The sequence below is a fragment of the Littorina saxatilis genome, linkage group LG12 (genome assembly GCF_037325665.1).
Source record: "Littorina saxatilis isolate snail1 linkage group LG12, US_GU_Lsax_2.0, whole genome shotgun sequence".
Taxonomy (NCBI): Eukaryota; Metazoa; Mollusca; class Gastropoda; order Littorinimorpha; family Littorinidae; genus Littorina; species Littorina saxatilis.
Window position 1 is genome coordinate 40,202,469 of NC_090256.1, and position 26,213 is coordinate 40,228,681.

At 46.1% G+C, this 26,213-nt stretch overlaps 1 protein-coding gene across 2 annotated transcripts in view; it reads left to right on the forward strand.

Annotated features, from left to right (window-relative positions):
- LOC138981931 (prominin-1-like) overlaps positions 1 to 25,113 on the forward strand; it is a 92,187-nt gene extending 67,074 nt beyond the window's left edge. The window contains exons 17-24 of one of the 2 annotated variants that reach the window (XM_070355105.1): positions 7,117 to 7,173; positions 8,734 to 8,799; positions 12,609 to 12,656; positions 13,391 to 13,477; positions 19,029 to 19,097; positions 19,695 to 19,787; positions 20,745 to 21,011; positions 21,702 to 25,113. In XM_070355105.1, the coding sequence (XP_070211206.1) occupies positions 7,117 to 7,173; positions 8,734 to 8,799; positions 12,609 to 12,656; positions 13,391 to 13,477; positions 19,029 to 19,097; positions 19,695 to 19,787; positions 20,745 to 21,011; positions 21,702 to 21,872 (858 nt within the window). In that variant the 3' untranslated portion in view covers positions 21,873 to 25,113. Of the gene's footprint in view, positions 1 to 7,116; positions 7,174 to 8,733; positions 8,800 to 12,608; positions 12,657 to 13,390; positions 13,478 to 19,028; positions 19,098 to 19,694; positions 19,788 to 20,744; positions 21,022 to 21,701 lie in introns of both variants that reach the window. The other variant, XM_070355106.1, reaches the window with a different exon arrangement.
- The last annotated feature ends 1,100 nt before the right edge of the window (positions 25,114 to 26,213 follow it).

The window sequence follows — 26,213 nt, forward strand, 5'->3', positions numbered from 1 at the left end:
GAATCAACATTTTTTCACTTTAGGTAATTCATTCAGCTCCCACGATGAGCGACCAACAGGCCGCTTAGAAGGGGTTTCCTCTTCTCAGCGCTTGTCCTCGCGAGAGCAGTCTGGGAGCCCGAATTACTACTATGCACAGCGCTCGGGGCACACAGGCAAGTTTACTAGAAACAACCCTGATGCGCCCAAGCAGCGCTCGCATAAGCGTAAAGGTTCTGCTCCCCCCTCCCTTCCGGAGTCTGGGGGTGATAGAACCACGGTCTCTGGGAAGACCGACCGGTCACGGAAGAGGACCAAGGTCGCTCGTCCTGCACCGGGCGATCTCTCCCAGAGACAGGTTCTTGAGTCCATGTTTAGTGCCGAACTGAACAGGGCTAACAAGTACCTTACTGGGCCCGGAACACGCGACGGGGCACATGGCCTGTCGGATCCCAACCCTCTCGGGGCGGGAAATGACGGTGCCCCGTCCACCGTTCAACCGGGCGAGTCTACCGCGGATTCCGCACTCCGAGATTATATCGGAGTGCGCGAAGATGCACTGACCGGCCCTCCCCCTGGGTTCGCTTTCCTGCCGATAGCCTCCCCAGGGACAGCATTGAACGTTTCGGGCCCCTCACCTCTGATAGTTTGTCCGGGCGGCAAACATGATGAGGTGAGTGGTTGCTCCCTGGCGTGTGTACAGGACGAGGCTTCCCCCACTATGGAGGAAGCACCGTCCATGCAATACGCAGGGCAACACGCTGCTTTCTCGCGGGGCACAGACCTGGAGCGGCCAGCTGCAGGTCTGGCTCATACCGAGAATGGCGGCATCCCTTTCGTCCCCGGGGCCGAACGGTTGCCTTCCTCCTTTGCGGGGAGAGTAACCGACGGCCATGTTGACTTGCCTTCGGGCATCAACGCCCGGGTTGATGTTAGGTCCGCTCACGGGGAGACCCTAGCCCGGTCACCTCGGGGCGGTGGACGCACAGCACTTAGTAGTCACGCCCGGCTGGCCAGACCGGGCAATGACGAAAGGTCCGTTGCAACCCTGGAACCAGTCTACCCCCAGAGGGGAGTGTTTGGTGCCCAGGGGCCCGGTACCACCCACGTCGATGCACTAGCGGGTTCTATGCGTCGCTCGGGCCCGGCGGCCCGAGCCCCGACCTTCACGGTCTGCGTACCGAATTCTCTTTCGGTACCGGGCGGAAGGAACCGGGCGCAGATCTTGTAAGGGGAGAGCAAGCCCGGGATCGGGGGTTGCCTCTTCTTATAGGATCAGCGGGCATAGGATCGAACCGACGTCGGGGGGGTTTACGGAAGAGCAGCACAGTTTGTCCTCTCAGAGGGAGGTGGTTTCTACCGCTCCTATCTCTCAGGAGAAGCTAGCGGTACTGCTAAAGTTGGTAGAGGAATTGAATCCAGGTGTTCAGATCCCTACCGATTCCGGCCCAACTCCGCGAGCACTGGAGCGTCTAGACCCGATTTGTTCCCGTGGTCAGACGACGCTTGAGACAGAGGCACCTAGGAATGACCCCGCTCAGGGCCAGTTCTTAGGTGTCTACCCTGTATCTCAGCTCAGCAGAGCGGGCTCCTCGGAATTTTCGGAAGAGTCCTCCTCTGAAGAGGAAGACTCAGAAGAACCCTTAGAGAGCAGGCGCAGTTACACGGGAGACCCAGGCACAGGGTTTCACCACGGGCTACTGCCTTGTCAGGCACACGCCCCGCAACTGCCCCGACCTTCTCAGACGACCCGTGTCCCACAACACGCCCCGTCATTCGAGGACAACACTCGATCGTTTCAGAACGATCACGAGGTGGTGACCACCCAATCAATAGGTCCGATCCTAGACAGTTTCAAGGACGACCTCATTGAAATATTGGTAGCGAAGCTGCGTCCTTCGCCGTCACTCCCTTTGCCCGCGTCCACCACTCCAGCCGGTGGTGGTGGTTTTCAATTGAACGTTCACCGTTCGGTTCCGGGCACCTTCACGCGCGCGCCCTCCCATGCTACTCCTTTCTTAGGTCAGTGTGGGGGGGCCCCCCTCAGGACCCCTCGAGTTTCGCGACAGAGGAGTCTGAGGGTCTCGCCCGTCAAAATCAACAGCTTTTAGCGGCCTTGAGACCCTTCACACAATTTATTGTGGAGAAGTCTTCACTCTCTCATGAGGCGAGACAGATCCAGGCAGACAGAAGCGGCTTGGGGAGTTTCGAACAACATTCCTCCAAACTTGGGTTCAGCCCTCACCCCAGTATAGCCGCCTCTGTTGAGGACAGCGAGAAAATCTTGAGATCCTCCGGACCACTCAACAACAGAAGGGTGTCCGACGCGCCTGTCAAAAACGAAGTTCCGACGTTTCAGCACGCGCGAGAAGCGGGTTCCTTCGTTCCCTTTGAGGTAAAGGCTCCGTTAGATCTCCTTCCAGAACTTTTACCTTTCATGCCCTGCAGCCGGCCCGCGGCGTCGGACCTGAACATGCTCCCGGATTCCCGTAAGGCCAGTCCGGTCGCAGGGATCAACCTCACCCCAAAGACGTTCCAGGACCTTCAGACCTCCCTTTCTCAGGTCGTGCAAGGTTTGTCTACTGCAATGTTGCTGCAGAAGTTGCTGTTTGACATGCTTGGGGCTCATTCTGTTCGTAAGGATGCGAGAACCTTCCAGTTTCATTCTCAGAACATGGATCCTACTCTGGTCGGGAGCACGTTCGCGCTACTCGGGCATCAACTGAGCAACCAGATTAGCCGTACAGTCAACCTCCGGGTACAGTCTGAAGCGCTTTATCGGGATCACTTCCTAGCCAACTCCATTTTCAAGCCTCAGGAAGTCCGTGTTCTCAGAAACTCCCCTCTCGTGAAGGTTCTGGCGGACAAAACCATAGAGGACGCAAAAGCAGAGTCCTTCCTGCGCTCCAGTCGTCAAGGCTTCCAGGGGGGTCAGCCCAGCGCCAAAAGAACTAAGCACAAAGCGAAGAAGCGTAAGGCTCAGGTTAACGCTCAGTCGTCTTACAACTCGCAACAACACTCTGTTACTCCTCAGTCTGCTCCCCAGCAGAAATACAAGGGAAAAGGAAAGAACAAGAAGCAAGGGAACAGCTCTCATTCCTCTGCTAAGGCCGCTCCGGCAAAGAAGCAGTCTTTTCAGTAAGCCCCGTTCGCCCCTGTCAGTACGTACCGGGCTCTTCCGCTGGCGCCCTGCACCGCCACTTATCCGAGTGGCTGCGGTCAGTGGACAACGTTCACGTACTCAGGATCGTGCGTTCGGGGTATCGAATCCAATTCTCTTCTCCTCCTCCTCTCTCCTCTTACCCAATCGACTTCGGCGCTCCCAAGAACCCTGCCAAGTTGGCAGTTCTATCAGAGGAGGTCAACAGTCTTTTGGACAAGGGCGCTATACGCCCAGCGGACTTAACAAGGCCGGGCTTTTACGCACACTTGTTCACAGTCCCCAAGAAGTCGGGGGGATTCCGCCCTGTTCTGGACCTCTCGGCTCTGAACGAGTTTATAAGGAAGGTCAAATTCAAGATGGAAACCACCTCTTCACTCAGACTGGCCCTTCGCCCCGGCGATTGGGCAACGTCTCTCGACCTAAGAGACGCTTACTTTCATGTCTCAATGGCGGAAGACATGAAGCGGTTTCTCAGATTCGTCTGGAGGGACAAGACGTTCGAATTCAACGTCCTCCCCTTCGGGCTGTCCACAGCTCCCCTAATCTTCACGAGCATGGTGAAAGAATTAGCGGCTCTAGTTCGTGTCAACGGAACTCGCCTGCGGACATATCTGGACGACTGGCTTACGCTGGCGTCCACCTACTCAGAATGTCTGCAGACCACCGTTCGGCTGGGTTTCCAAATCAACTTCCTCAAGTCAGAATTGATCCCCAGTCAGCAGTTTCTCTATCTAGGGATGTATTTCGACACGGTGCTCTTCACAGTGGCTCCCTCGCCCGAACGCCTTACAACGTTCACGCGGAAGAGAGACTTTCTTCTCAACCTTCCGAGCGCCACGCACCGTCAGCTTCTGGAACTGCTGGGAATGATGGAGTCTTTCGCAAATCTGCTTCCCCTGGGACGCCTCTTCAAGAGGCCCCTGCAGAGAGAGATCCACAAACGTACCAGGAAGCCGCCTCTCTACGGGGAGGTTATTCTGTTGGGACAATGGTTCCACATCTCCCTATCGCAGTGGCTAAACCAATCGTGGCTCCACAGCTCAGTACCCATCCAGCCGCCCCCTTCAGTGATGTCCCTTTTCACGGATGCGTCAAAGGCGGGATGGGGGGCCCACGTCTCCCCGAGCAATCAGGAGTTCGCGGGGACTTGGTCACGAGCGGAGTCCAAACTCCACATCAATCTGTTGGAGATGGAAGCAGTCTTTCGCACACTCCAGTGCCTAGCTCCGTCTCTAACAGGGAAATCCATCACCATTCACGGGGACAACCAGACTTGCCTGTCCTACCTCAAGAAGCAGGGGGGCACGGTCTCCCTCTCCCTGTCTCTCAAGGCGGAGGAGATACTCCTATGGTGCTGGAAACGTCAGATCACAATTTCGGTTCGCTTCGTTCCGGGGAAGCTGAACGCGATAGCGGATCAGTTGAGCCGAGGGAAACAGGTCCTACCAACAGAGTGGACAATCGTTCACCAAGCCCTTCACAAGGTATGGTGTCGATGGTTCAAACCTCTCATCGACCTCTTCGCGACAAAGTACACCACTCGTCTACCGATGTACGTGTCCCCGGTTCACGACGATCAAGCCTTCAAGGTCGACGTGCTAGCGATTCCGTGGGAGGAGTTACAGGCTTACGCCTTTCCCCCGACATCTCTCTTACACCAGGTACTGGCCAAGTACAGGCAAGAGAGGCCCACACTGATTTTGGTCACGCCCTTCTGGCCAACCAGCGCGTGGTTCCCAGAACTCAAAAACCTGTCCTGCGAGGACCCTCTTCCTCTAGCTCTGTCGGAGGGACAGCTCGTTCAACCACGCTCCGGAATCGCACACACGCGAGTCGACATTCTCAAACTGACCGCATGGAAGTTATGCGGTCAGGATTGCACTCACAAGGCTTGAGCAAGTCTGTAATCCCTCTGGTACTCAAAGCCAAGAGGAGTACTACAGACAACCTGTACAACTACCGATGGGTTGAATGGGCGGGGTTTGCCAGACAGCAGAAGTTTGACCCACTTCATCCTTCAGCAATCGAACTAGCCAATTTCCTGGGCTACCTGCACGCGTCGCGAAAGCTTCGCGCAGGCACGCTGGCCGGCTACCGTTCTGCTATCACCAATACGATCGCAGCTTCCACTGGGAAGTACCCGATCCACCTTTCTGACTCTCCCCTCATCAGGAACCTACTAGACGGAATTAAGAACATTTCCGTCAAGGAGCCTAACGTCTTTCCCCAATGGGATGTTTTCCTAGTACTCAGGGTACTCAGAGGCCCTCTCTTCGAACCCTTGGAAAACATCTCGTTGACTATGCTAACTTGGAAGACAGTGTTCCTGATGGCTTTGGCCTCCTCCAGACGGGTGAGTGGCATTCACGCACTCAGTGGCTTAGGAGGAGACATCGCCTTCGGCAGAGGGCGGATTCCCGACTCAGTCTCAATCTGCTTCCTGCCAGAATTCAGAGCGAAAAATCAGAGATCAGACGCCTTTTCTCCAGTTATTAAGATCCCTGCCTTAAATAACTTTTTATCCTCTGATGATGATGATCTTTTGTTGTGCCCTGTTAGAGCTCTCAAGGTTTATCTCAAAAGGACCGAACCTTACCGCGGCACTAAACGAAGACTTTTCATTTCGCTCAACCGGCTACATAGCAGAGATATCGCTGTGGGAACGATAGCGCGGTGGTTAACATCATGTGTTAAATTCTGTTACGATAAGACCGACACTCCCATCGTACACACACTGCGCGCTCACAAGATCAGAGCTATCAGCACCTCCTTGGCCTTGGTCAGGGGAGTCAGCTTGAGCCAGATCATGAGCGCTGCCTACTGGAAAAGCGAATCTACGTTCACCAGTTTCTACCTCCGACACTACTCTTCCCTTCGGACCGACAACACCTTTGGGATAGACAAAGTGGTGGTAGCACAGGCAGCAACTTCCTTATAGGTACGTAATGTGTATCTTTTAAGTACTACGTTATGTCATAAGGATTACAATAGTTATCTTTTGTGCCAAAGAAGATATCTATCGATCTAGCACGGGGGTTATTAGGCTTTAGTTTCTTTAGTTTCTTCAGTCTGATTTCCCACCTTCCAGGATGGTATTCGTGCAAAGTTAAATGGAACTGGTAAGAACGTAGTAGAATGTAGAGATTCTTATTAATCTCTCTTTCTACAAGTACTTACCAGTTCCATTTAACAAAGACTCCCTCCCGACCTCCCCTTAATCAGACCTTGGTTTTGGGGTCATGGGACCTGAGTTTTATGATCTGCTTGCTGTTGGCGCATGCGCAGGTTCTACCGCTATGACGTCACTATGACGTCGCCGGGCTATGGGCGTATAGAGGCGCCTGCCCTTTTGGCGGGAAACGCCCGGGCTATAGTGGATAGCACACTTACCGGGCTATTCCACATAGAGGTATAACCTTGATGGTATGAAGTTTTTTACTGAATAATTAGCATGGTATGCAAAGTTAAATGGAACTGGTAAGTACTTGTAGAAAGAGAGATTAATAAGAATCTCTACAAATTTTTGTAAAGATTTTAGTCAAGCAGTATGTAAGAAATGTTAAGTCCTTTGTACCGGAAACTTGCATTCTCCCAGTAAGGTAATACATTGTACTACGTTGCAAGCCCCTGGAGCAAATTTTTGATTCGTGCTTTTGTGAACAAGAAACAATTGACAAGTGGCTCTATCCCATCTCCCCCCTTTTTCCCCGTCGCGATAAAACCTTCGTGGTTGAAAACGACGTTAAACACCAAATAAAGAAAGAAACATAACAAACAAGAAATACGCAAGATAGCAAAACAAAACACACACACACACACACACGTACTTACGCATGCACGCACGCACACACTGTTACATACACACACACGCACGCACACACTGTGACATACACACACACACACATACACGCACACACGCATGCTCATGTGAAAAGCTAGTCTCTCATTTTCTGTTGGTTTCTCTGTTCTTGCAGCTATCAAGCGAACTCAACGCCAGAGCTAAGATGGCAGAGTTAAACGCCACACTAGCGGTACCTACGTTCTTTCACCCTTCTCCGCTGAATGACACCACAACAACCCCCACCTTCTCCCCGTTGCGGGCGCCGATCTCACTTTTTGCCTGGGAAGATAACAAAACACACTTAAACAACTTTTTGCTTCCGCATTCGATATTTACCCCAGACCGATTGTGCTTCCCCATGAATTTAAAGAGGTACACTTATTTGAGGGAGAAAAGAATATCAGTATCTTACAAGTGAAGAAAATTCGAGGTCAAATTCGATAGATTTTACCCCAAAATTTGAAGACTTTGAATTTAGGATTTTCCGATGAAGCAAATTTCTAACTTAGAATACCTTTTTAATTTTTTTGTTTGTTGTTGAAACATGGGTGTAAAGAACCAAAGGTCGATCATAAGTACTTTGGAAGGGAGGCGGGATATTCAGTGTGAAGATTATACGAGATCAACGAGGCCGAATGCGAAAGCAGGCACACACACAACAGAGATCAATACATCGGCATTGCCGGGTACCTAGCTCGCTCGTTTCTTTGTCATTCCTTTTTTCTTGGCTTGCATAGGCCTACTGTACAAACAACCACAATGAGACTTAAAATAATATCACATTGGTGTATGTGTTTTTATCTAGATGTGCAATGACAGCTAGGTTGAAAGTATTAAAGTAGGGTTGCGCCTAAAACATTTATTCTTATGTATTAAAGATCAATCAATCAATCAATGTCTGTCTCTGTCTCGGTCTCTCGCTTTCTCTCTCTCTCTCTCTCTCTCTCTCTCTCTCTCTCTCTCTCTGTCTCTCTGTCTCTCTGTCTCTGTCTCTGTCTCTGTCTCTGTCTCTCTCTCTCTCTCTCTATGTATGTCTTTGTCAGATAGATAGATAGATAATTTATTGCCAAGTGTACAATACATGAATGAACATAAAAAATACACGAGGAAAGCAGCTTGCTGTGTGATAAAAACAAAAATAAATAGCATTCATACATCTCTGGCGCATAGCATCATACATACATGGGTAAGACAATTTGGTATCACAGTAACTAATACATACACTATACAGACATGGTGAGAACTATGAAACTCTAAGAGCTATCGGAACCACAATAAAAGTACGCAGAATAAGATAGGATCCCCCCCCCCCCCCCCCCACTATCAACTACTGTAAGAACTGAACATGTTCCATACTGATAAGATGTACCTCTAAAACAGCACATAAAAATAAACTCTTCCAACGCATCACAGTGGTTAAAGAACGACTAAAACTACTAAAACATACTAGATGTGTATTCCGGTAATATAACCAGCTGCTAAAACATAGTCTGGCTTCATCGCGTCACAGTGGTGTCACCATACTAAAACCCACTCTATATATCACAGTATGCAATGTCAGCTACTAAAACCATACTCCTAGAGCATCCTAAAACGTGTCACAATCTGTAGAGTTCATTTACCGGTTATTAAAAGCCAGGACAGCCTGGGGGTAGAAACTATCTAACCCCCCCCCCCACACACACACACACACACACACACACACACACACACACAATTGATGATGCAAAGAAACTACGCTTTCTTGCAGGCCCCCCAGAGGCAGACCTTCAGTGCTGAAGTCAACGGTAACTTGCAGGAGATTGATAAGCTTACGGTAAGAGAAAAGACAAGTGAACTATTTAGCGTGTGTATATAATACATATGATTTTATATATATACCATGTTAGTTAATTCGCCTTTAGGCAACGTGCAAAGAAGGCGATATAAGAAGATAGATCTTTGAGGTCAGTAAAGCTTATAAACACAATAAAAGCTGTTTCGGTGTTGGAAATGCTTTTATTGACTCGTCTGAGGCAATCCGGTAGTCATAGAACTGACTTGTGTTTGGGTGTATATTGACCCTCGTCAAGTTTTGGGGTCACATGGGGGTCATGTTCGATTCATAATAACTTAAAATTGACGTTATTTCAGGTGTTTTTGGAGCTAAAGCTTTTAAACTTTGAACACATCAAGAGTTTGATAATCCGTCAACATGACCCTAGTTTGGTTTACCCCCGTCACATTTTGGGGTCATGTTCGTAAATAAATTACGTTGATATTTTCTCAGTTATTTGGGGAGCAAAAGCTTCCAAATTTCACAAATTTGTAGGTGTTGATAATCAGCAGATATGACCCAAATTTGGTGTGTTTCCATCAAATTTTAGAGTCACAGCATGAAATTGTTTGCTGGGGAAGATTTTCACCCCCAAAATATCCACTGAGCTATCAAGAAAATAGGTCTTGAGATTATCAGGCAGTGATGTCATTGTTTGGTCGCAGCTTAGTGTCTGTTTTTTTTTAAGTCTTGGCTAGACATCATGTTATGATGTCATAGTGTAAGAAATGAAGTGACCCAAGTGTCTGGGTATTACAAATTTTGTCTGGGCTAGCCAAAACTCAATTTAATCAAGAAAATTAGTATGATTCTTGTTAAAAAAAAAAAATTGGGTGGATGTTGAGTATGTTAGGCTAGTGCTGGTGGTAAAAAGGAGGTTGGGGGTTGTGCAAGTTTGAATATGTGAAATATTCTTAGGGTTGAATGATTAAATGGATTGATACAGGTCACATAAACATAAAGTTCTCTTGAACATTATTTTATGAAGCAGGAACAGCTTTTTTTTCGGGGGGGGGGGGGGGGATTGATTCATCGGTAGTGGAATCCTCCTTTTAAGACCTACAAAGCCATGAGAAAATCAGGTCTTATAATGGGGGTAAACTTACAGAGGGTATGAAGAGAATATCTTAGAAAACAGAGTCGTTAAATAAATTATGTCTTATCGGGGGTTGGGGTCCTCCAAAAGGAAGGGCGTCTTCTAAGGGGGTAAGGTGGTTCAGGGAGGGGCGGGGGTAAGGTGGTTCAGGGAGGGGCGGGGGTAAGGTGGTTCAGGGAGGGGCGGGGGTAGGGTGGTTCAGGGAGTGGCGGGGGTAATGTGGTTCAGGGAGGGGCGGGGGTAAGGTGGTTCAGGGATGGGCGGGGGTAAGGTGGTTCAGGGAGGGGCGGGGGTAAGGTGGTTCAGGGAGGGGCGGGGGTAAGGTGGTTCAGGGAGGGGCGGGGGTAAGGTGGTTCAGGGAAGGGCGGGGGTAAGGTCGTTCAGGGATGGGCGGGGGTAAGGTGGTTCAGGGAGGGGCGGGGGTAAGGTGGTTCAGGGATGGGCGGGGGTAAGGTGGTTCAGGGATGGGCGGGGGTAAGGTGGTTCAGGGATGGGCGGGGGTAAGGTGGTTCAGGGATGGGCGGGGGTAAGGTGGTTCAGGGATGGGCGGGGGTAAGGTGGTTCAGGGATGGGCGGGGGTAAGGTGGTTCAGGGATGGGCGGGGGTAAGGTTGTTCAGGGAGGGGCGGGGGTAAGGTGGTTCAGGGAGGGGCGGGGGTAAGGTGGTTCAGGGATGGGCGTGGGTAAGGTGGTTCAGGGATGGGCGGGGGTAAGGTGGTTCAGGGATGGGCGGGGGTAAGGTGGTTCAGGGAGGGGCGGGGGTAAGGTGGTTCAGGGATTGGCGGGGGTAAGGTGGTTCAGGGATGGGCGGGGGTAAGGTGGTTCAGGGATGGGCGGGGGTAAGGTGGTTCAGGGAGGGGCGGGGTAAGGTGGTTCAGGGAGGGGCGGGGGTAAGGTCGTTCAGGGAGGGGCGGGGGTAAGGTCGTTCAGGGAGGGGCGGGGGTAAGGTGGTTCAGGGATGGGCGGGGTAAGGTCGTTCAGGGATGGGCGGGGGTAAGGTGGTTCAGGGATGGGCGGGGGTAAGGTGGTTCAGGGATGGGCGGGGGTAAGGTGGTTCAGGGAGGGGCGGGGGTAAGGTCGTTCAGGGATGGGCGGGGGTAAGGTGGTTCAGGGAGGGGCGGGGGTAAGGTCGTTCAGGGAGGGGCGGGGGTAAGGTGGTTCAGGGATGGGCGGGGGTAAGGTTGTTCAGGGATGGGCGGGGGTAATGTGATTCAGGGAGGGGCGGGGGTAAGGTGGTTCGGGGAGGGGCGGGGGTAAGGTGGTTCAGGGATGGGCGGGGGTAAGGTGGTTCAGGGAGGGGCAGGGGTAAGGTGGTTCAGGGATGGGCGGGGGCAAGGTGGTTCAGGGATGGGCGGGTGTAAGGTGGTTCAGGGAGGGGCGGGGGTAAGGTGGTTCAGGGAGGGGCGGGGGTAAGGTCGTGTGAATGAATGCAAATGAGTTAATATGCTGTCATACAGGAATCAAACACAACTCCAAATGTCGGTTCTCTCCACTGTATTATATGGCTATGACATCATACACACAAATACACACAATCATGAACATAAATGTTAGGTACTCAAAAATCCGGTACTCACAGTTTTGTAGGCAAAAACAACTAGAGATGACAAGCTCGTACAATTGCACTATCAAAACTCTCTACCCTTCAGTTAGGTAAAGAAATATACAAACAGTCCGTGAACTCATAGGCACACGATATCTATTTTACGTGTATCGACTCACGGCTCGTGTGTAGTCAAACAAAACAGTTATAGTTCCTAATCCGGCAGACTTACATCACCGTCTGCTTTGTTTACTAAATATTCCTTATCTCTTAAGTAATTAAGTTCTTGTAGACATATTTTAATTCTGTTCATACACAGAATTACACAGCGTCTATGGCCGTTCACTAGGAAATGTATTTAACTACTAATTCCTTCTACTGGCGACCTCGGTCTACTCAGTCTCATAGTATCGCCCTGTGACCTCTATGGTCCAACTCTACGGACAAACATAACCTTGCACTAGCTTCTCGAAATCCCGTCGAATCTCAGCTATGCGGGTCTATAGGCGTGATATTCCGGCGGCTTCTCAGATCCTTCATACTGTCATCTGGCCACTATCTTCCTTTCCGACCGGTTATACGACGCACTGCACAACATAAATAGCGGACATCTTGTCTTAGATATCTGTCTGCTATGTTTAAAGTTTACAGTGTTAGTCGATTCAACTTATGCGATAAACATTAGCGATATTCAAATGCTTATTCCATTTACCTGTTAAGTGCTTTACTCGGGCTTCCTTTCTCCCGGTCGATTCCTGTGACAACCCCTCCCTGTCCCTGGACAGTGGTTAAGTGTAACGATATCTTCGTTGCGATTCACAACATCAACTCTCTCGGTCAGTGAGCTGAATTCACAGTACGTGCACCACACTTCGCTATGTCACGCTATTATCTCTGGTTAGCGCTCTAAAAGCGTGGAGGATATCACTGTCAAACTTTGCCTGTTAGTGTTATTCGTGATTTCCTTCACAGGTCGTTCAGGGAGTGGCGGGGGTAACGAAGGCGAGTCGTGTGCAAGCATTTGCTTTTCTTATTTAATTTATATTTATCGGTTGCTCGTCATTCTTTGATAATGGAACAAATGCCTTGGGGCTCTGCTAACACCCGGGCGAAGACAAGACTAGGATCAAATCTTCACAACATCAGTGATTATTTTTCGTGTCTTTTGCAGGAAAACATCAAGCAGAATGCTACGAATCTGCAGGATAGTTTGGGAGACGTGAGTATACCAAATTATACTGCACATCATTTCCTTTTCCACTCTCCCTTTCCCCTCCTCTCTCCCACTGATTTTCACTACCTCTCTTTGCTGAGTATGGTAGAGAAATGAAAGGCCTTTCCACTCATATGAGTGGTTTTACAACAAACAGCCTCATTACAAAGATCTGCACTCAAATGCATCTGCCTAGTTTTAGTCAATAGAACTCACAAAGGCGTAGTTTCTGTTATCACAAAACACTTTTGGAATTATTCTACAATGGGAACGGAGATTTCCTGACCCCCTTTGAGGCTACCTCTTGTTGTCTTAGTATTCAATGAGTCATTGTAACGAGCACTGTTTGTCTGTATGAACGGAAAGGCAGCAGCACCTTCAAGTTGAGGTTTTCTCGGATGTTTTTTTAAGCTAGAGCTTTGACACGTTTCTGGGATTTAATAACCTCCGGGCATAACCCTAGTCTGGCTGAGCCTCTTCAAATCTCGGTGTCACAATGGGGTCTTGTTGTGGTTAACTAATGGAAAATGAACGTTTTCAAAAACACACTTCAAGCTACAGCTTTAAAACGTTACACACTTTTAGGATGGATTGTGATGACCTCCAGATATGAGTCAAGTGTGGTTGACCGAACTAAATTTCAAGGTCACATCGGGGTCATGCTCGGATCAAGAAATAGAAAATTATAATTTGTCCTTGTATCTGTTTGCCTCTCTGATGATCTGAATGTTTGTGTGCAGATCAAGACCCAAACAAACAACAGCAGAGAATATGCATTAGCTGCACAGAGCATGATTCAAACAACCTGTGATGAGGAGAAAGCAAAGGTTGGTCCTGGAACCAAACGGTTCAAAATACACAAATATTGCGAAACTGCCTAAGGGTCGGTTTTGGGTGTGACCTCATTTGAGCGACTGTCACGTGACCCCAGTGAGACCAATCTTTAATCCAGCACGTGTGCCAGAGAGCTTAGCCGCGTGCCTGTTCGGGCATAGAAAGTTAGACAAAAATAACACGTGTATGATTTTTTTCACTCACTTGATATTATGAGTAATGAGCAGTGTCCACTGCTGTCGTATGCTCAGGTTTTCTCAGATGTTTTTTTTCAAGCCAGACCAGATCGTCGAAATGTCACATACTTGGAGGATTTGACTCACTTGTGCAATCAGGAGAGTCACTGCTTGTAAAAAATGATTTCCCGAATCAACTCTGTCATGATTGTCAGCGGTCTGGAAGAGTATACGAGCCGCTGTACCTCAGACAATCTTTTTACAACATCCGAAGCATGTTCCACGCTTCCGATCGGCTGTATCCTGCGATCGGGATGAACAACTTACTATACTGTGTATGCTTATGCAACGTGCGCTAAATATGATGCCGTTTTTTGACTCACATGCGAAGCAAAAGTGAGTCTATGTACTCACCCGAGTCGTCCGTCCGTCCGTCCGTCCGTCCGTCCGGACGTCCGTCCGTCCGTCCGGAAAACTTTAACGTTGGATATTTCTTGGACACTATTCAGTCTATCAGTACCAAATTTGGCAAGATGGTGTATGATGACAAGGCCCCAAAAAACATACATGGCATCTTGACCTTGCTTCAAGGTCAAGGTCGCAGGGGCCATAAATGTTGCCTAAAAAACAGCTATTTTTCACATGTTTCCCATTTTCTCTGAAGTTTTTGAGATTGAATACCTCACCTATATATGATATATAGGGCAAAGTAAGCCCCATCTTTTGATACCAGTTTGGTTTACCTTGCTTCAAGGTCAAGGTCACAGGAGCTCTTCAAAGTTGGATTGTATACATATTTTGAAGTGACCTTGACCCTGAACTATGGAAGATAACTGTTTCAAACTTAAAAATTATGTGGGGCACATGTTATGCTTTCATCATGAGACACATTTGGTCACATATGATCAAGGTCAAGGTCACTTTGACCCTTATGAAATGTGACCAAAATAAGGTAGTGAACCACTAAAAGTGACCATATCTCATGGTAGAAAGAGCCAATAAGCACCATTGTACTTCCTATGTCTTGAATTAACAGCTTTGTGTTGCATGACCTTGGATGACCTTGACCTTGGGTCAAGGTCACATGTATTTTGGTAGGAAAAATGTGTAAAGCATGTGAGTCGTATGGGCTTTGCCCTTCTTGTTTTCAAAAATATAATCATCGGAGCCGCGAATCGCCAACGATGGCTTGCTGACCACTGGAAGTGTTCGCTAAGCACATGTGTTTTCCTAAACTCACGTGGCCTATAGCCTAACCCACGTGACCTCGATCAAAACCAGCTGTGCCGAGCGATCACTATGTGCAAGCGATCCTTTCCGCAACACATTCTGAACTCCGATGAACTCGTATACGCTGATTTTTGAAAGAATCTTTTCTTCTTCTTCTTTTTCTGCAATTGTGGGCTGAAACTCCCACGTACACTCGTGTTTTTCCACGAGTGGATTTTTACGTTTATGACAGTTTACCCCGCCATTTAGGCAGCCATACGCCGCTTTCGCAGGAAGCATGCTGGGTATTGTCGTGTTTCTATAACCCAACGAACTCTGACATGGATTACAGGATATTTTCCGTGCGCACTTGGTCTTGTGCTTGTGTGTTCACACGAAGGGGTATAAGGCATTAGCAGGTCTGCACATAAGTTGACCTGGAAGATCGGAAAAATCTCCACCGTAACCGACATTGACATCCTGCCCCAACACGTACGTCAGATACCACGTAGGTTTTTCCTCTTTTCAAAAGCTAACTGGCCAGACATCCTCAAGGACGCCGACAAACTTTCGGAGGATATTACCAACAAGCCCCAGGACACCGACATCGAGGAACTGTGGGACTCCTTCAAAGAAGGCGTAACATCATTAACATCTAAGCATTTCCTCTCAAAGGTATCCACATCAAGGAAATCGGTTCCATGGTTCAATCGTGACCTCAGAAAACGAACTAGAAGAAAGGCACGCATCTTTAAGAATGTCAAGAAAACAGGCAAGTGGAGGAAATATAAGATATACCAAAGAGAATGTAAAAAGGCATACAAGATCGCCGAAATTAAATACATCAATGATGTCATCCAGAAAGGATTAGACACTAGCAGCAACGAGCCCTTCTGGAGATATGTCAAGTCCAGAAGACAAGATAAAGTGGGCGTAGCCCCCCTCAAGAAGATGGGACAACTTGTCAATAGTCGGAAGGAGATGGCCCAGCTTCTGGATGAACAGTTTCAGTCTGTCTTCACTCCTGTTGACACCACAGAACAACTGCCAAACACCACCCAGAACTGCCCTACTAGCATCCTCACCCTCACCATCACAACAAACGGCATCGAGAAGCTTCTCGCCAACATCAACATTGCCAAGGTACAAGGACCCGACAAGTTAGCCAACGTGATTCTGAAGACTTGCTCCAAGCAGTTGGCACCAACACTCCAACGAATCTTCCAATGCTCAGTCGATGGAGGCAAACTACCAGCTGATTGGCGCCATGCGTACGTTACACCAATATTTAAGGAGGGAGACAGCCATTTAGTGGAGAACTATAGACCAGTGTCACTCACTTGTGTTTCTTGTAAGCTGCTTGTACACATCATCTGCAAGCACATCATCAACCACCTTGAACGAAGCAAGATACTCACATCCTTAAACCACGGTTTCAGATCTGGCTAGTATTCATGTGAGACTCAACTCATAACCACAGTGCATGATCTTATGCGGCAGCACGACATCGGAGAACAGATCGACATGGCAGTTATGGATGTTTGTAAAGCCTTTGACACGGTGCCACACAACAAACTACTGCATAAGATGCGCTCATATGGTGTGGATGGCTCACTGAACTGCTGGCTGAGGGACTTCCTGTCGAACAGAAGCATGCAGGTTGTGGTTGACGGCGAGAAGTCGGAGTCAGTCCACGTTACGTCTGGAGTCCCACAAGGTACAGTGTTAGGGCCTATTTTATTCCTATGCCACATCAACGAACTCCCGGACTCCGTCAAGTCAACTGTTCGACGTTGGGATTTATGAGGCGAAACCTAAAGCACTGCCATGCTTCATGCTGGAAGACGGCGTTTCTCGCTCTCATCCGCTCCACACTTGAGTACAGCTGCACGGTATGGGACCCCTACCTTAGTAAGGACATCGACCGCCTTGAGCGCGTCCAACGTCAAGCCGCAAGGTTCATCACACGCAACTACACCTCACGCGACCCATGATGCATCACCCGTATGTTACAGGATCTTGGATTTCCATCACTCCAGGACCGAAGGAAGGATATTCGACTCGCCTTCTTCTACAAAGTGATAGCTATCTGACCGCTTCTCGTAGTAAACGCCTTAGAAAAGTGAAACAGTTTACTGACTGTGTCTCTACAAACATCATTGAAAGACAAGAAATCAATAACACAAACAGTTTTGAACTCATACAGTCCAGGACATGTGCAGTCATCTATAAGAATTCGTTCTTCCCCAAGACTGTGATTGACTGGAACAAGCTGCCTGAGGCGGCTGTGCGTGTGGCATCGCTAAAGAGTAAAGGGCTTCAAGTCAGCCCTCCTTCCTCGCGTCTAAAAACAAACCTGTGCTCTCTATCTCCCGTTGCGCATATGCCTTATCGGCCCTGCAAGGTAACCATCCAGATCCAGACCAGGCGCGGCCGGGATTCGAACCCACGACCTTCTGCTTTGGAGGCCGGCGTCTTACCACCAAGCCATTGCGCCCGTCCGAAAAAAACAAAGTTAGTTGTTCGTCCCGATCAGCCGATCGGAAGCGTTGAACATGCTACGGATGTTGTGAAAAGATTGTTCGAGGTACAGGGGCTCTTACTCTTCCAGACCGCTGAAAATTCTGACAGCGTTATGTTCGAAAATAGTCTACATATCATACATTACATATGAATGGAACATATTTCAGACAGATAGACGGATGGATATATACAGGCAATGTACACGCAAAGCAGACAGACACACAAACATGTACGACGTATGATTAAAGAAAAATACAGGCTGTTAACAGGCTGCTGCTTCTTGCCTACCAAGATGATGTGGTACAGGTTGTAAACAAATTATTGAGAATTAGTATTTTACTTGTAAAAACTGTAAAATTAACAGCACAGAGATGTTTTTGGTATGAAATGAACGAAGACTGTTGTGTTTACTTACAAAATTAAATAATATAACTGTATACCGTCTCCCCTATTCTCAGTTTGACAATGACCGCATGAGACATCGGGGCTCCAAAAACTTAAGTTAAGACAGCTGCGCGTAATATTTTTTTATTAATCATTATGCTTTTTTGGTTCCACTGGTTGAAAAGAAGAAGCCGAACATTGCAAAGAACGTAATTTTGTTCATGCTGTTACATTTAAACTTTTTTTAACTGGGTTTTTCTCGAGAAATGTGGTGACATTTTAGTGTTACGATCTATTTTGGCATATTGCGCTTCAGTGAATCCGGGTTAATTTCATACACAATTTATACTATAAGAAAGGCCACTAAATAAGGACTTAAAAATAAAATTGTATGTTTACATTTTGCCAGGGATGTTTATATGATTTGCTTCTTACTGGTGGCACCCCTGCTGGAGGACGATATTTTGAATTTGGCCTTAAATATGGACTGACAGGCTCAGCAGTATAGTTGGTGGTAAATGCTGACAGCATTACGGAAAAACTACCGTGAACGTTCTTTTATATCCATATTATTGCACAATTAATGCTTCTGAAGAGTACAGTGGACGAGCAAATAGGCATTCTGTATGTTATCGCTATCAGTACATTTGACGAAATAGTTGAATTTTCTTCCGCTTCGACCTTTTTATTTCAGCCTATTAAGATTAGTATCTCGCATACTGCCACACTTGCTAAACATTATCGATCCACTGGCAATCGACTGAATGTCCTGGTTTGGTCAGAGCGCAGCGCTAAGTACAGTCACCCGTGGTCTTTTTTGTCAAAAATCTTGGTCGAACCCCTCTTCTATTGTATCATGCGCGCGTGTTTTCACATACTCGGCTCCAAGGGCATTGTTCTCTGGGGAGAAGGATGTACGTCGTAGGCTGAAATTGCAAACATTTATTTTAAGATAACTTCATTTGCAAATGTAAAATAACATACGTTTGTTTCAAAACCCTTTTATTTAAAAAAAAGGGCAATAACTCTCGTCTGGTTCGACCAAAGGGAGATAATTCACAAATCTAACACTTTTTCAGATAGAGCAATTAATAAGCTTAATTAACATTGATATATAATATGCCATGACTTGTCTGTGTTATTAACATATACCACATGTTTGAAATCAGAGGCAAAATTCTCAATAATTTCTACACAAACTGTAATACGTTTCATTACTGATAAACTGAAATACATTTTCTTATGTTTCCAGGCAATTAAGACGCTAGCAGATAGGTTGAACATGATGACCGAGACGTTTATCAACGAGAGTAAACGCGGTGTGAGTATCCCTGCGTCTGCTTCTTCTTCTTCTTCTTTTTCTGCGTTCATGGGCTGAAACTACCACCTATAGATCTATACACTCATGTTTTAGTACGAGTGGATTTTTTGTGTGAATGACCGTTTTTACCCCGTCATTTCGACAGCCCTACGCCGATTTCGGGGGGATGCATGCTTGGTATGTACGTGTTTCTACAGCTCACCAAACTCTTTGATGGCTTAAAGGATCTTTTCCGTGCGTACTTGGTCTTGTGATTGTGTGTACACACAAAGGGGGATAAGGCACTTTGAGTAAACCAGGCTTTAACATGGGATAAGACCACCCCTCCACTTGATCACATACCAAAAATCAACGCCCCGACTGCTTGCTGTGGTGAGCTAAAAGGTTTTGGTGAATTCAGTGCCTTTTAAAACAAATACCAGTGGGCACAGAGAGCACCCATGATGTTGATTGTTGGTATGTGCCCAAGTGGGGGCACGGTCTTATCCCATTTTAAAGCCTGGCCAGATCTGAAATGGAAAAACGAACTGTTTTCACTCGGCCGTCAACAGATAATGAAGTGCTTGCTGTCGTTGTTGTTGTTGTTGTTGACGTTAGGTGATGGAGGACTACGGCAAGTGCGGCCCGCTCTACACCATCTTCCAGGTGATCATGCAAAACGCAGTGTGCGGCAACCTGGCCAACATCATCGTACGTATCTCACGTGCTGTGGTGGCGTACACGACGCTGTGCCCCACTGGATGGGACCCGAGCCGTTGTCGGTTCGGACTGATTGAAATTTTGAATAAATCTCAAATTCTTTCAGTCTGACCCAGCGCTTGGTTCCAAGCCCTCAGTTGGGCACTTTCTCGTGCTCACCACCCCTGCCCTTCGGTCTCTACCTGCCATTAAAACCTAAGTCTTTGTGAGAAATTCATGCACTTCTCTCTTGAATTCCACAAATAAAAAAACTGCCATTTGAAATTGCTTGGAAAAAAAAGGGAACAGAAAAAAAAAGCAGAGATAACGAAACGCAAACCACAAAGTAAACTATCAACTACACATTAACACCTGTTCCAGAAGAAACAAAACAACAAAGTGTGTTGGTTTGCAAGTGCACTATAAGGTTTGAGCATCCATTGCAAACAGTTGTTGTTGTTGTTGTTGTTGTTGTTGTTGTTGTTGTTGTTGTTGTTGTTTGTTGTTGTTGTCGTCGTTCTAGTTGTTCTTGTATTTGTCCTTGTTCTTGTTCTTGTTGATTTCAGACCGTGAACTTCAACTGAGTAAACAGCTGGTGTGAATTATTTTTCGTTAGCGTTCTTGTCCCACAGCAATAAACTCATAATGACAGTGATTTTGGATAACATTCTGTCTAAGCCAATGAAAGTGAGCCGCATGAGCGCTTTTCTCTCTCTCTCTCTCTCTCTCTCTCTCTCTCTCTCTCTCTCTCTCTCTCTCTCTCTCTCTCTCTCTCTCTCTCTCTCTCTCTCTCTCTCTCTCTCCTTGTCGATTTAAGATTGGACTTTTTTTTATTGTCTCCATATTTATGTTTTAGTTTTAGCAGGGACAGATTGTAAGACTAGGCGTTAGCCTAAAATCTCCATCCTTGAGTAATACATATTGTTCGTTTGTTCGTTCGTTCGATCGTTCGTTCCTTCCTTTCATCAGAACGGGCTATGGCTGGGGCTGGGCTGGTCGCAACTCTTCCTCCTAGCGACTGCCAGCGTGGCTGTCGGCATGTACAGAATGCTGCCCGCACCCTTCTATGGGATCGAAGGCCGACCGACCGCAGGCCCAAAGCCGACCGCAGGCCCAAAGCCGACTGCACCCCCAAAGCCGACCGCACGCCCAAAGCCGACTGCACCCCCAAAGCCGACCGCACGCCCAAAGCCGACCAACCCTGCCATCGTAGCCCCAGTTCCGGTGCCGGACGTAGTGAGTCTAAGTAAATGTGCTCGTTTTATCACAATACAGTAAGCAAAATGAAAACACACACACACACACGCATGCACGCACACACAAACACACACACACACACACACATAGACATAGAACACTTTATTTTCTCAACGAGGAGAAACACACACACACACACACACACACACACACACACACACACACACACACACACACACACACACACACACACACACACACACACACACAATTGCTCTACGCGTTTAGACCTCAAGGAAACAAATGCATCTTTTAAAGGAGAGAGGTGAGGTAGGGGGGGGGGGGGGGGGATTCACAAGGAAGGTTATTTCACAGACGTTTTTACGAAGCTTGAGCACTCATTGTTCGGTCAAATCACTTCTCGGAGTCGTCTTCGGGCTCCATTCAGGACCGCCTTAAGCGGTTCAAATCTTGCATATAAAAAACCCCAGAGATTGTTATGTTATTATGTTATCATGCCCAAGTTTTACTCAGTGCATTGTTGCCTTAAAAGTGGAATAGGGGCATTTTCCGCGTTAAGGAGTCGGGTACTGTGCAATCCTTCCTTTTAAAGACCCGATTTTTTTCCATTTTTGGAGGTCTTTAAAGGGGGTTTTCACTGTAGCAATGAACAGTTTGCAAAATGTTTTTTATGTTTCTTTCTTTGTTTAACTTGGGAAGTGCTTTCAGGGCGAAGAGGATGACGAACAGGAGGACGAACAGGAGGAGCAGCAGCAAAATGACAATGACATGGACGAAGAGGAGGAAGACAGGGATGAGGTTGACAGTGAGGATGCTGAACACAAAGTGGGGCGTTCAGCGTCCACTTCTATCGTGTCAGCGTCCACTTCTATCGTGTAACCCCGCAAGCCTCTTTACAAAAATTCATCCTCGCAATCTCGAAAAAGGGCGTCTTTACGCAAAAATCGCGAGAAAAAAAATCCCCATATTTCAATTTTGACAGACAGGCGTCTTCACACAAAAATCGCGACCAAAAAAAATCCCAACATAGTAATCTCGACAGACAGGCATCTTCACAAAGAAATCACGACAAAAAACATCCCCACATAACAATCTCCACAGACCGGCATCTTCACAAAGAAATTGCAGACAGACAGTCCTACAGACAGACCTTCCTACATTGCAATCAGTCTGACAGACAGGCACTCTCACAGAACAATCAATTCTACATTGCAATCAGTCTGACAGACTGGCACTCTCACAGAACAATCAATCCAGCATACAGACCTTCCTACAATTTAATCAGTCTGACAGACAGGCACTCTCACAGAACAATTAATTCTACATTGCATTCAGTCTGAAAGACTGGAACTCCCTCAGAACAATCAATCGTACAGACAGACCTTCCTACGTTGCAATCAGTCTGACAGACAAGCACTCTCACAGAACAGTCAATCTTATATACAGACCTTCCTACACTGCAATCAGTCTGACATTAATCTCAACAATCAGTATAAGAAGGCAATCTCAACAATCTGTCTGACAGAAAGGCATTCTCTGCAATCAGTCTGACAGAAAGGCATTCTCAACAATCAGTCTGACAGAAAGGCATTCTCAACAATCAGTCTGACAGAAAGGCATTCTCAACAATCAGTCTGGCAGATAGGCATTCTCAACAATCAGTCTGACAGAAAGGCATTCTCAACAATCAGTCTGACATATAGGCATTCTCAACAATCAGTCTGACAGATAGGCATTCTCTACAATCAGTCTGACAGATAGGCATTCTCAACAATCAGACTGACAGATAGGCATTCTCATGCTCAACAATCAGTCTGACAGATAGGCATTCTCAACAATCAGTCTGACAGATAGGCATTCTCATGCTCAACAATCAGTCTGACAAAAAGGCAATCTCAACAATCAGTCGGACAGATAGGCATTCTCAACAATCAGTCGGACAGAAAGGCATTCTCAACAATCAGTCGGACAGAAAGGCATTCTCAACAATCAGTTTGACAGATAGGCATTCTCAACAATCAGTCTGACAGATAGGCATTCTCAACAATCAGTCGGACAGAAAGGCATTCTCAACAATCAGTCTGACAGAAAGGTATTCTCATTCTCAACAATCAGTCTGACAGATAGGCATACTCATTCTCAACAATCAGTCTGACAGATAGGCATTCTCATTCTCAACAATCAGTCTGACAGAAAGGCATTCTCATTCTCAACAATCAGTCTGACAGATAGGCATTCTCATTCTCAACAATCAGTCTGACAGATAGGCATTCTCATTCTCAACAATCAGTCTGACAGAAAGGCATTTTCATTCTCAACAACCAGTCTGACAGATAGGCATTCTCATTCTCAACAATCAATCTGACAGTAAGGCATTCTCTACAATCAGTCTGACAGAAAGGCATTCTCAACAATCAGTCTGACAGAAAGGCATTCTCTACAATCAGTCTGACAGAAAGGCATTCTCATTCTCAACAATCAGTATAACAGAAAGACATTCTCAACAATCAGTCTGACAGAAAGGCATTCTCAACAATCAGTCTGACAGAAAGGCATTCTCAACAATCAGTCTGACAGAAAGGCATTCTCAACAATCAGTCTGACAGAAAGGCATTCTCAACAATCAGTCTGACAGAAAGGCATTCTCAACAATCAGTCTGACAGAAAGGCATTCTCAACAATCAGTCTGACAGAAAGGCATTCTCAACAATCAGTCTGACAGATAGGCATTCTCTACAATCAGTCTGACAGATAGGCATTCTCAACAATCAGACTGACAGATCGGCATTCTCATGCTCAACAATCAGTCTGACAGATAGGCATTCTCAACAATCAGTCTGACAGATAGGCATTCTCATGCTCAACAATCAGTCTGACAGAAAGGCAATCTCAACAATCAGTCGGACAGATAGGCATTCTCAACAATCAGTCGGACAGAAAGGCATTCTCAACAATCAGTCGGACAGAAAGGCAATCTCAACAATCAGTCTGACAGATAGGCATTCTCAACAATCAGTTTGACAGATAGGCATTCTCAACAATCAGTCTGACAGATAGGCATTCTCAACAATCAGTCTGACAGAAAGGCATTCTCAACAATCAGTCTGACAGAAAGGCATTCTCATTCTCAACAATCAGTCTGACAGATAGGCATACTCATTCTCAACAATCAGTCTGACAGATAGGCATTCTCATTCTCAACAATCAGTCTGACAGAAAGGCATTCTCATTCTCAACAATCAGTCTGACAGATAGGCATTCTCATTCTCAACAATCAGTCTGACAGATAGGCATTCTCATTCTCAACAATCAGTCTGACAGAAAGGCATTCTCATTCTCAACAATCAGTCTGACAGATAGGCATTCTCATTCTCAACAATCAGTCTGACAGAAAGGCATTCTCTACAATCAGTCTGACAGAAAGGCATTCTCAACAATCAGTCTGACAGAAAGGCATTCTCTACAATCAGTCTGACAGAAAGGCATTCTCATTCTCAACAATCAGTATAACAGAAAGACATTCTCAACAATCAGTCTGACAGAAAGGCATTCTCAACAATCAGTCTGACAGAAAGGCATTCTCAACAATCAGTCTGACAGAAAGACATTCTCAACAATCATTCTGACAGAAAGGCATTCTCTACAATCAGTCTGACAGAAAGGCATTCTCAACAATCAGTCTGACAGAAAGGCATTCTCTACAATCAGTCTGACAGAAAGGCATTCTCAACAATCAGTCTGACAGATAGGCATTCTCATGCTCAACAATCAGTCTGACAGAAAGGCATTCTCAACAATCAGTCTGACAGAAAGGCATTCTCAACAATCAGTCTGACAGATAGGCATTCTCATGCTCAACAATCAGTCTGACAGAAAGGCAATCTCAACAATCAGTCTGACAGAAAGGCATTCTCAACAATCAGTCGGACAGAAAGGCACTCTGAAAAATCCGCCTGACAGAAAGGCATTCTCTACAATCTCTACAATCAGTCTGACAGAAAGGCATTTACAACAATCAGTTTGACAGAAAGGCATTCTCAACAATCAGTGTGACAGAAAGGCATCCCGATAAAGCCATCAGTCTTAAGTATGAAATACTGAATACAGAATTGTTTACCGATTTATGTGTTTTGTGTTCTTTTAGTCAAGTTTTGATTACTGTGTTTGTTTTGCGTTCCGTCTTTGACGCCTGTGAGAATGGTAGGATGTGAGCCATATTGAATATGAAACAACATTATTGTCGCAGAGAGAAAAAAGAAGGAAACAAAACTCAAGCTTTTACTCGTAACGTATCAGTGACATGTTTCACCAACAACAATCTGTTGAGTGTCGTGCTGTGTTCACCGTTGACCACACTACCGTACGCTTCATTTACCGACAAAGCCGTGGGTCCGTGAACACAAACAAACCCCCGTCACTCAAGGCACTATTTGTACGAACACTGTTTTGAACAAGGAAACAAATAACACAACATTTATAAATGCACACAAAGCAGCGTTTTCTCCAAGCAATAAAAAAGAAAATTATGTCGACAGCTTTTTAATCCTCGACTTTATTTTAATCCTCGACCTTTTTTCAAGTCAAGTCAAGTCAAGTCAATATTTTATTTTTAAAAAAACTAGGGTTACATGAATAAAATAAATAAAAATTGCAATAAACACGACAAAAAAGATATATGTAATAATGAGACACAACACTTCTAATTAACCGAAAATAAATCAAGCTTAATTCATAACAAAATAATTGTAATCATACATTTTTTTTATTTTTACATGAATGTATATGTTTTTTTTATAAAAACAAAAACAAAACAAAAAACGTGATCAAATAATCAGAACTCTTTCAAAATACTCTTAATAAAATATATTAAATGCAATTACTTTCGTTTCTTTGTTAATTCAAATAAATGTTTAAATTTGACTGCATTTGGATTTCTACGAAAATACAATGGTAACAACCTTTTCCTCACATTTTCAAAAAAATGACACTGAAATATTTAATGAAATTCATCTCCGAGTTCTCCAGACTGGCATTTAACACATATTCTTTCGTTATGTGGTATATTTAACATTCGGCCTAGGTTATTGGGTAAAATGTTCAAATAATTTTCAAATATAAATGTATCTTTAAACAATCTATAATTCAAACAAGTTTCTTTTTCGTTTAATTCTGAAAACCACGATTGTATATATATATTGATCTTTTAGGCATTACAATACC